Below are 12,500 nucleotides of genomic sequence, written 5' to 3' on the forward strand. Positions count from 1 at the left end.
GCACACACGCCTACACGCCTAAACTCACGCACGCACGTACGCATGCACACGCACACAAACACACACACGCACACACACACACACACACACACACACACACACACACACACACACCACACACACACACACACAGAGTTATGACACATTTGGCATTCAGTGTGGCACACACTGAATTATGACACACTCTGCACCCATACACGTTAAATTATGTCACCATGCATACACACACTGAGTTATGACACACACACACACACACACACACCCCCACACACACACACGCACACATTGAGTTATGACACACTCTGTACACTGACACACTGACCCCCCCCCCCCCCCCCCCCACACACACACACACACACACACACACACACACACACACACACACACACACACACACACACACACACACACACACACACACACACCCCCACTCAGTGACTGCTGACTTGAGCAGTGAGCTGGCATGTTGTGCCTCCTTTCCAACCACTGTCTGCAGTGACTGGCTGGGTTTGGAGTCTCAAAAATACTCACGGTAATATTCAACGATTTTTATTTATATTGTTTCACGGTGTATGAGATTCTCTATACGTGTCACTTAAGCCCTGTGTCATACTTGTTGGGACCATCAAAATGGAAATCCTTTAAGCATATAGCTTTTGTAACTGTGCCGCTGTACCTTCACAAACTTGCTAAATAAAGTATTCAATCAATCAATCAAGCGGAAATCAAGCCAACGTCTACAAGCTCACAATGCGTCGCAATTTGAAACAGAAAAAAGAAAGACAAACAGAAAAAATAAAGAAAAACAGAGACATTTAAGGGCGCTAGGTTTAGGTCGGAGAGGCTCATTGTCAGCTGATACCGACAATAAGCCTGTCCAACCTACTTACTGACTTGCTTATGATGGATCCCTAATGGTGTAACTGGAGAGGGACAGGAGTTGTCAATCACAGACACGCACGCACACAGGCACGCACGCACACACGCACACACACACATTTTATTTTCCTGGATCACAGCAGTGGACGGACACACATATCTCTGAGCCAGTGAATCTGTGCAACAGAAGTGCTGACATTCTTTTTAGAAATTAACCACTTGAAACTGCAGAATCCATAATCTGGGGTGGAACGTTAGCCAAAAATAGGCACTCTACATGCTGTTGTGACGCGTTGTGACGTGTTGTGAGCATGTAGATCGGCTATTTGGTCAAAGAGATTAGTTGTAGACTGGAAAAAAGACACAGACACACACACACACACACACACACACACACACACACACACACACACACACACACACACACACACACACACACACACACACACACACACACACACACACACACACACACACACACACACACACTAATCCCATTTGAATAGTCCAAATCCCATTTGAGTGAGTTTATGTTGCCTCCGGCGATGAGTAAAGTAATCTGGCTAATAAAAAGGTCATTTTAGGACAGGCAACTGTGAAGGACGCCTCAAACCCATTATCAACACACACACACACACACACCCACACACACACACACACACACACACACACACACACACACACACACACACACACACACACACACACACACACACACACACACACACACACACACACACACACACACACACACACACAGAGAGAGAGAGACAGCAGGATGGTAAATGATGCAAGGCAGAGGAGAGGAGGACATGACAGATGACAGGGGAGAGAGAGAGAGAGAGAGAGAGACACACACACAGACAGACAGACAGACAGACAGACAGACAGACAGACAGACAGACAGACGGACGGACGGACGGACGGACGGACGGACGGACGGACGGACGGACGGACGGACGGACGGACGGACGGACGGACGGACGGACGGACGGACAGACAGACAGACAGACAGACAGACTATGCAACACAGGACTGAGATTATACCATTTTTAATATGACAAGTTTTGGCACATGGCATTCATCAGAGCAAATGCATTATGCATGGTACATTACAGACAATGTGCTTACATGTTGTCACGCCTCCAAATTAGAAATGATTGCATACGATATGAAAAGACAATGTACCATGCATGTGCATTTCAACTTGCCTGGATGAAGGCCACGTGCCAAAACGTGTCAGATTAAATATGGTAAACCGAGTGCTACTTCTTTCTACCTTGGTGCATTGTCTTTATCTGAATATGCTTTGTTAGCTGAGCACCCACAGCCAAGGAAGGCGACCAGGGGAAGTGCACCATGCTCCAGCTTTAGATGTAGGAAAGGAGTTTGTATCATTGATTTTGGATGGGTGGAGGAGAGGATAAGAGATGAGATAGGAGACGAGAGATGATAAAAGGACAGACAGATGAAGCTGTACAGTAAAATACTAGTGTTTGATGGACAGTATAAACTGTGTGGACCAGTCAGCAGGCTGTAAAACAACTGCAATTGTTTACAATAAAAAACACCTGGGGTTCTTTCTTTAACACACAGAAGTTTTTATTTTATTTATATTTTTTAATCTCCTGCAGAGCGTCGACCTCCTACAGCCAAGAACAACTTTGAAAGGAGTGTTTTACAAACCTCCCATTACAAAACCATTCGTTCTTGTCCAGCCAGAGGTAATACTGGACAGCAAACACAAAACAACATTGTTGTTTCTTTGGAAACAACACTGAGGAAAATAATAGTGTTGCTGCGGAACAGAAAACATTGACCTCACGTAGCAAAGGACCAATATATTGGTCATTAAGACAGGAGGGGACAGAAAGAAAGCTAAACCGTATAAAGACAGTTAAGACACCCAGTCACACGCACGCACGCACGCACGCAAACGCGCGCACACACACACATAATCTTTATTATTATCATCACATTATTGGCTTAGGAATGCGACAAAAACAAAAAAATCTCCATGAATTCAATGCTTCATGAGGTGTGTATAATTGATAGAAAATAAGTAATTTTTTGGGTGAACTACTCCTTTAAGTGGTTAAGAAAAAAGTGTTTTAGAAATCGAACCCTGTTTATAAAACTATTAATGCAGTGGGCTAACACTTAGTTGTCCAAAAAACTCAAATACGACACACAGAGGAAGTTCTAATCCTCTCAAACGATGCTGTGGACTCTGCTCACAGATGCCAGGCACGCACGCGTGCACACACACACACACACACACACACACACACACACACACACACACACACACACACACACACACACACACACACACACACACACACACACACACACACACACACACACACACACAGGAGCGGGAGCATGTATTGGCCTTTAGTGCTGAAGTGTCCTGAGCAAGACAACACGGAACCCCGACTGCTCCCGACCCCAGGCGCGACTCAATATGTTCCCACTGCACCTAACTGTTAGATATACGAGGGTGATTTACAGGTACGTGCAAAATGACTTCACAAATGCCTCAACAACAACACCACACGCACACACACATGTATGCGCACGCACGCACGCACGCACGCACGCACGCACGCACGCACGCACGCACGCACGCACGCACGCACGCACGCACGCACGCACGCACGCACGCACGCACGCACGCACGCACGAGAAGGTGATGACCAGCTGGGAGGCCGGCGTGTGTGTGTGTGTGTGTGTGTGTGTGTGTGTGTGTGTGTGTGTGTGTGTGTGTGTGTGTGTGTGTGTTTCTCCCACAGATCCTGTAGGCTGGGCCAACCTGCAGGGTTCCCAATAAGGTGGGCATTGGGAGCACCCATGGTCAGTGCTCCCTGAGGCCCTATAACAGAGTGGGTGCCAGTCATGCCACTCTCTCTCTCTCCAGATAACAGCACCCTTTTGCTTGCCTCCCTCTGGTTCCCTTTGATTGAGTTCACACACTTTTACAACACCCCCACACTACATTGATCACACATCCGCACATTGCTGACATCACTGATCTTACTGACTCATGCCTTTCGCATGCTTTATTTAGTCATTTCTGTAAATAAATGATTGTTACTTTTTGCACTGCCACCGTGTCCTCCTCAATGTGTCATGGCCCCGCGGGCCCGGGTTACGACATACTATACTTGGGAGGACATCAACATTTTAGGACAACATTGAAAATAGCAGCTCTATATCTGCTTAAGTAAGTTTAAAACTTAACCCGAATCTTTTCTAATTGTGAATTTCACCGTGTCCTCCTCAATGTGTCATGGCCCCGCGGGCCCGGGTTACGACATACTATACTTGGGAGGACATCAACATTTTAGGACAACATTGAAAATAGCAGCTCTATATCTGCTTAAGTAAGTTTAAAACTTAACCCGAATCTTTTCTAATTGTGAATTTCTTCAATTTTTTGTATTTATTTGGAATTTCTAAACATCTTTTTTTAAACCATAAAACAACCATATATATCGTGTGAGGACCAGGAAAATGGTCCTCACAGTCTATTTCTATATACTTCATAGAAAGCACACACGCGCACACGTACACCTGGGTGTACTTACACGTACACATACAATCATTATGGTACACCACAGTACTGTCTCTCACCTTTCGTCGTTTTTTACAGATTGTCAGCTCGTTATCTCCACTGAGCAACAACCAGCAGCCGCACGCACGCATACACACACACACACACACACACACACACACACACACACACACACACACACACACACACACACACACACACACACACACACACACACACACACACACACACACAACCACACACACACACACACATACACACCCACTTCCGCTCACCCTCTCTGCAGACTGCGACGTCCCAAAGAAGATGGGTATGAAGGCCAGCCAGATGATGCAGGTGGTGTACATGGTGAAGCCGATGGGCTTGGCCTCATTGAAGGTCTCGGGCACGCCGCGTGTCTTGATGGCGTACACGGTGCACGTGACCATCAGCAGGATGGAGTAGCCCAGCGAGCAGATGAGCGACAGGTCCGAGATGTCGCACTTGAGCACGCCGCGCGCCGTCGACGGGTCCTGCGTGCGCTGCTCGCCGTAGTCGACCACGGTGTGCGGCGGGTCCACGGCGAACCACACGAACACGCCCAGCAGCTGCACCGAGATCAGCGAGAAGGTGATGACCAGCTGGGAGGCAGGCGAGATGAACCTATAGGACACACACACACACACACACACACACACACACACACACAGGGGAAGTGGTGTAAAGTAACTAAGTACATTTACTCAAGTACTGTACATATAAGTACAATTTTGAGGTGTTTTTACCTTACTGGAGTGTTTCCAATTTTATTGTATTTTTACTCCACTACAATTATTTGAAAACTTTAGTTACTAGTTACTTTGCAGATATACATTATTACATTATAAAACATACATTAACCACTTTAGCCCTATTTTATACCTAGGCTATTTGAAAATAGCCGATCTACAAGCTCACAAAGCGTTGCATCACTACACGAGCATAATGAGTTGTGCATAATGAGTAATTTTACTTTCGGTACTTTATGAACATTTTGATGGCAATACTTTTGAACTTTTACTCACTTTTTTATACCGAACAAGTATGTTTACATTGTGGTATTGTATTTAATAAAAATAAATTGAGTGCTTTTTCGGTCACTGCATCCATGATGGATGTTTAGACTCCCAGTACTTAAGAACCTCAGCACTGGACGCTCGGTTGGCGCAGCTTATCGACTTATTATTAACGACAGAATTGGGAGAAAAAAGGGTAAAAAGGTAAAAATAATTGGCTGCTTATTTAAAATGAGGAGAAAAATAAATAAATATGTGCACCGGTGTGGAACTTGGATACAATGGGTATGAAAAGTACTAGTAGTATAGGCTACATAGCCTCATCTACACATGCACTTCCACCCAGCACCCCACCTCACCCCTCAGCCACCTCCCCGCTCACCTGGGTGCCGTCACAGACCTCTTCCCCTGTTCAAAGATGCGGTGTATTCGGTTGGTCTTGGTGAGCAGCGCGGCGTAGCTGAAGCACATGCCAAGGCCCAGGAATATGCGGCGCAGGGAGCACACGCCCACGGCGGGCGCGGCGATCATTGGGAAGGTGATGGCGTAGCACAGGAAGATGCCCGTCAGCAGCACGTAGCTCACCTCGCGCCCCGACGCACGCACGATGGGCGTGTCGTTGTGCCGCACGAAGGTGACCACCACGAAGCACGTGGCCATGATGCCCAGCACGGACACGAAGACGGGGATGGCGGCCCACGGCGAGTGCCACTCCAGCTTGATGATGGGGATGGCGTCGCAGCCCGTGCGGTTGGCGTCCGGACGCATCTCGTACGGACACAACTCACAGGAGAACTCTGATGCCTGGCACAGAGATTGGAGAGAGGGAGACAGAGATCAAATGAGTGGGTGAAGAGGAGGAGGAAAGGGAGAGGATAAAACGGGAAAAAGAGAGAAACAAGGAGAGAGGGATTACATACACGCATGCCCCCCCATGCACACACGCACACGCACACGCACACGCACACACACACACACACACACACACACACACACACACACACACACACACACACACACACACACACACACGACTCAACCCTGTTCTAGACAGCTGATGGCCCCTTCAGTGTCATAGCGCCTGTTCAGAGACACCCATGTTTATATGTATCCACTCTAAATCCTATTCGTCACATTGACCTCCAGAACACACAGTCACCAGGACCAGGACACCTCCTACAGATCAACACGTTACTAACTCACTGTTAAAGAGTTCACTTTCCCGTTGTCTGCACGCACACTAGGCCAAGGAAAAACATCCACCCTAAATTTCTCAAATCGTCCCCATGGTGACGCTACAACAGGCTGCTTCACATGTTGGCTTATAATTATTGAACCGTAGGTCGTAGAATCAAAATTGTTCCAGACTAGATTGTCCGCCATTTTGCGTTTTCTTCAAAACACACTCATACAAACTCACACAAATCATTACACATCCACTGGAGCCATGTAATCATGGATCTCATTTGAAACAAGCCATTGCGGCTTTTATGAACGATCCATTTTAGCTGACCTTGTATATTGTAAACTGTACTTTCATGTGCTTTTTCCCTGCAAATCTTCTAAATAAAGTATTCAATCAATCAATCAATCAATCAATAAATCAATTAATCAATCAATCAATCAATCAATGTTTCAGCCGGATTTGTCATATTCCGATTGGCTATTACTGACTTCCAAAATGGTGCGGGCCCTGGGTAGGCAATCCGGCATGGCCACTCTTTTCTAGGTTAAGAACTGTGTTTTTATTTTTGTATTAGTGTTTCTTCTCTTATTCATTCTGCTTGAAGAGGAAACGCTTGAGAACAGCTGGGCTCGCCTGCTTGCACGCTCACTCTGCTCAGCCAGTTCTTCTAATTGAACTAGAAGGATGACAGGCAGCTAAATTGTTGTTTTTCCTTCCGCCAACCCCTCCCCCTGCCCCCACCACATCCCCCCAAAAGCTATAATTAACGAGGGTGATGCATTTAATAAATTGCGATAAACAGCCAACGCCTTTTGTCTGCCCACAAATTGATCGGCTGCTGTGTGTGTATGTGCGTGCGTGCGTGCGTGCGTGCGTGCGTGCGTGCGTGCGTGCGTGCGTGCGTGCGTGCGTGCGTGCGTGCGTGCGTGCGTGCGTGCGTGTGTTGCCATAAAGAAGGCGGGCAACTGTGGCATCTCACAGTCCATAATATTGACACATCAGTCATTCACTGCTAATGGAGCAACAAGTCTAAAGTGTCACTCGCAGACAGGAGTCCTCCTGCATTCCTATGTGACTGGGGAGATGATTGTGTCATTGTTTGTGTCATCTGTCAGGCTGACATGGACTTTGGGGTAAAGTAGTAAATTCTGAGCAACCTTGGATTCTTCACAGTTTGATAAATATTGGAGTAACAGTGATCGACACTTTGCAAAGAGAAGAGTTGTCAGTGCAATGCTGTGCAAGCTGATGAGGCTTTCTGCTTGTGTAACATGATGGCCCTATGGCAAGGGTCTTCAATAGGGGGTCCGGGACCCCTAGGAGGTCCTCATGGTTACAGGGGGCCACCAAATCTTTGTGTGATGGGAACTCTTTTTTGTTTGTTTACATTAACCACTTGAACCCTAGCATCCCTTTTCTGAGGTATTTTGAGCTTGTAGATCGGCTATTTTCGGCAAAGGGGTTTGGTGTAGAGGGGGAAACAAAGTTTTGAGGGTTTAAGTGGTTAACTGTTTGAAAATACACATTAACATGAATCCAACACAGCACTACACACGTCTTTGAAGGCATCTATGAAATCTATGAAAAAGTTTAATCTGCAGCACAATTTATACATTATGTAGTGGGGGTTCCTGCTTCATCTCTCTCTCAGCTAAGGGGTCCTTGGCCTGGAAAACGTTGAAGACCCCTGATATATATGGCCTTTGCCAGGGCTTGTATGGCCCAGTTCCATGCCCCCCTTACAGACTCACTGACTTAGACGCGTGTTCATGTGAAGTCCATGAGGGCCTGAGGGCTGTCACATTTGAAGTGGTTAAGTCAGTGAGGGCTCAAGCAGAGCCCTTTCCTTTTCCAGCATCGATGCAGACTTTGCCTAAGGGACTTACCCACAGTTCATAGCATTGTAAATATGGGGATACCAGGGGAATGCTCCAAACGTCAATAACTAAGTACGCAAATGAGCCACGCAGCCCAGTTAGAATGTTAACAAACAGTAGTGCTTTCTCACCGTTCTCAAAGAGAGACGGAATGGAGGAGATATCTTTGGTAAAAAATAAGGGACACAAGATGAGAAATTAGCAAAGTAAATATGGAATATGGAAATACTATTTCAAATTAATAATATACAAACCATAATCTAAACACAAATAACCTAAATAGAAAAATCATCTCATTTTATAATGCATATCAATCTTATAATGCACTGACTGAAAATAAGGACGTTTTTAAAATGATGTAAAGAGTCATGCATGAAGGACTCATCTTCAAAGTGCTGTCCCATTCCTTATATACTAAGGAAGATCACACATTTTAGATCACATATTTTAATAGCTTCTTTTTTTTTTAGATCTGACGTTCATAGTGACAGAACACTGTCCAAAAAAAAAAAACAGAAGTCTCGCTAGACGAGATTGAAATCTCGAGATTGAAATCTCGTCTAGCGAGACCTTTTTTTTTTTTTTTTGCATAGTGTTCTGTCACTATGAACGTCAGATCTAAAAATAAAAATAAAAATAAAAAAGCTATTAAAATATGTGATCTAACGCAAGGCCTATCCACGCACGTTTTAAGCTGTGGCGGACCCAGGATGGAGTTAAGAAATGTTTCTACTGTACCATTCATCCTAAGATATCATAACATCATAGAAAAGGTAAGAAAAACTTAGTCCAAAATTCTCCTTTAAGTCTGTAAGGGTTCAGGGCTTGAGGGTTTAGGGGGACATTGGAACTGGGCTTGTGTGTGTCTGCCTTCTTTTGCTGTGTGCTGGTTCCTGGTTGGTAGTAGGATGACAGTTAGGGGATTGGAGGCACCTGGCCAGTGTCTCCAAGAGCAGTGTCGCCACAGACCCCCATAACTCTTATGAGAGTGCACGAATGGAACACAATTGACCTGTAAGGATCCATTTGGTTCCATTTGTACACTTTCAATTGCATTCGTACACTCTCGAGTAATTTGTACACTGTCGAGGCCATGGTGACATAGACATCTGAATGACTGACTGCTCAGAAACTGGTCCCTGATGTTGCCAAATTGGGTGCCAGAGGTTTATTAAAATATTATACTTTGAGTGCCAGGACTTTTTAAACATTTTGAACCTTTTTCAAGTAGTCACAAAAAAAATTCAGTGATCACCGTCCTCACGGTGATCCCCTCATTACACACATACAGGTCTCGTACAATCGGGGGGAAAAAATTTTAAACATTCGGAAATCCATTCCATAGTTGCAGCCAGTTCAAAAAAGTTAAATTAACATTGTAAAAAAAAAAAGTGCACAGGACCCGAGATACAGGTTTTTGAAGTCATAAGTTAACCAGGAGGTGGATTGGAGTCTAAATCTTGTAGGAGTGATATTTCCTGTTGCTGTGAAGGAAAAAAAAAAAAAAATTAAAAAAAAAAAAAAAAAAAAAAAAAGTAATTTTTTTTTTTTTTTTTTCAAAAACCGTATATATACGGTTTTGGCACTCAACGTTAGTATGCGCAAAACCGTATATATACGGTTTTGGCACCCAATGTGTTAAAGCAGATATATCAGGTGTCTAGAAGCATCAAGTAAGAACACGACTCAGACAGTCAGCTACCCATTTCCCATTTCATTTCATGTGAAGTAGAACATTTTGTGCTTATAGCAGGGCAGCCTGATCTCCAGAGATCTCCGTAACATTGCACGGATCCAGTGCACTTCATTCCGTGGATAGTCGCCTAGAAACCCCGAAATTGCGTGCATATGTACGGCGAGTCCCACGGTGGGCGTAACCAGTCGCAAGCAGTCCCCACAACAAAATTTACGATTCTGTGCCTATCGGTACATAAATCAAAAGGCGCTGAGTAGGCACAGCTAGGCGAACGTCACACCGTTCAGGACGGCAACTCGGTCGCCTTAGCTCCCTCGGTGGTCCTTCACGGGGTGACAGTTCGCCTGTGACTGCGCGCCTCCGTCATGTTTAGTCACAATGGGGGAGATGCGAGGCGGCTATGCACGGAATTTCGGGTTTTTCCGTGTCTATTCACGGAATTTCAAAAACTTCAAAAACGTTCAAAGAGAACATTTCCTCTGGAGATCGGGTTGCACAGCAGGGACAGTATTCTGAACTGAATTGGCTCCTCAAACAGAAATACCATTGTTTGTTCATCTCTCATAATACATATCTTGTAGCCTAATACCAATAATTAAAGAAACAAATCTTCTTAATAATGAACTACATATGTAAAGTGAGATACTGAAGTTATGGCGGTGTCTGAGACTACTGGCTGAAAAACAAAGGCACACACAACTGGTCTGTATCTCTCGTTAAGTCGCGTTTCGCCAAATCTGGCCGCCGACCCGAAATGAGTTTGACAGCCCTGGTCTAAGGAAACACAAAAAAACAGAGGTTTGTTTACAAATGATTTTAAACTATTTAATGATTCTAAAATGGGTATCTGTTATAATGAGAGGGTTCTTAAACATTCAAACTTTGTTCATGTGAAAAAAAGGAAGAAAAACACTGACCTATTTTGCTCATTTGTGCAGTTTCAAAAGCCCCTACATGAGGAACCTTTTGCTGGGCCCTGACCATAGACCGTAAAGAATATGGACGACGTTACGCCCATAGACTCGTAAATGAAGCGATTTCAGTAATTTCAAATCCACCATCTTTCTATATCCTATGCACTCAGAAATTAATGCTATTGGTTGTGTAGCGTTTCAATCAAATCATCACAAGGTAGCCACGCCCCTCCTACAGCATATCCTACTTTATCATCATTTTAAAATAAATGGGACTATAATTTACCAAAACGCATATTATGGTGATTGAAAGAAGACTTTAAACTAGCGACTGGAAGCATATAGTATTTATGACAATGTTTATTAAGGTAATAAAATCAAGTGTAATGTTCGGCAAAACCCCATCCACTTGAATGGAGCCTAATTGCTTCTGACACCAGCCAGGGTGAAACCACGAGACTACAGGCCATTCATATGAACTATCACTTCCTATATAGCCTCAATTTACAACTCGGAAGCTGGGCCCTTGGCCCTGACACATATTGATTACCATTGGTTAATCATCAGGATTATCATGATCCAAAATGACCTGTGTGTGCCGGCAAAGTCTCTGCTGAAGAAGAGTCATACTAAACTTCGTCTAATTATTTCTACAACGAACAGAAGCAACGTGTGTCCTGACATTCTGCATTTGCTGCAGCCTGGAGCAAAAGGTTTACAAACTCTCACATTACGAAAACAAACCGTTCCCTGATAAGCACCGTTATCTGCTCCCTCTCACCTAGCAACAACTATACATTAGGATAATGTGCACTCAGTGTTTCCCCTCCAGTATGCATTTGATGGAAGGGAAACCGTATGAAACGATAGTGTTATTGGCGATGGAATTCACAGTCGACTTGGTTCCTTGCCTCTTGGCCCTGTGTGCTGTTGTTGGGTACAGTTATTTTCAGCATTCAATTTGGTTGAAGTAAAAGTTAAGTGAAAAGTGTTAGAATATAATCCTAAACACACACGCACGCACACACACACACACACACACACACACACACACACACACACACACACACACACACACACACACACACACACACACACACACACACACACACACACACACACACACACACACACACACACACACACACACACTCACACACACACACACCAGAGGTATTCAATGCATTCTAAAGTCAACATACTGTACCCATGCGATGAGGGTGGGAAAGGTACTCCCTCCATGTACCATATATTGACAAGAACGGATTATCACCTATTGGTATACAACTATAATGGCACTGAGACGGCAGAAGCGGATATTGCATTGCTCGGCGTGG

The 12,500-nt window shown here is 44.8% G+C and overlaps 1 protein-coding gene across 1 annotated transcript in view; it reads right to left on the bottom strand.

Annotated features, from left to right (window-relative positions):
- grm8a (glutamate receptor, metabotropic 8a) overlaps positions 1 to 12,500 on the bottom strand; it is a gene marked incomplete at its 3' end in the record, with an annotated part of 401,396 nt that overhangs the window by 24,805 nt on the left and 364,091 nt on the right. The window contains exons 9-10 of the mRNA XM_080420982.1: positions 5,873 to 6,294; positions 4,732 to 5,098 (exon numbers count right to left, since the gene is read on the bottom strand). Of these exons, the coding sequence (XP_080277108.1) occupies positions 4,732 to 5,098; positions 5,873 to 6,294 (789 nt within the window). The remainder of the gene's footprint in view (positions 1 to 4,731; positions 5,099 to 5,872; positions 6,295 to 12,500) is intronic.

Source organism: Gymnoscopelus braueri (genome assembly GCF_963280865.1).
Source record: "Gymnoscopelus braueri genome assembly, chromosome: 23".
NCBI classification, from domain to species: Eukaryota; Metazoa; Chordata; class Actinopteri; order Myctophiformes; family Myctophidae; genus Gymnoscopelus; species Gymnoscopelus braueri.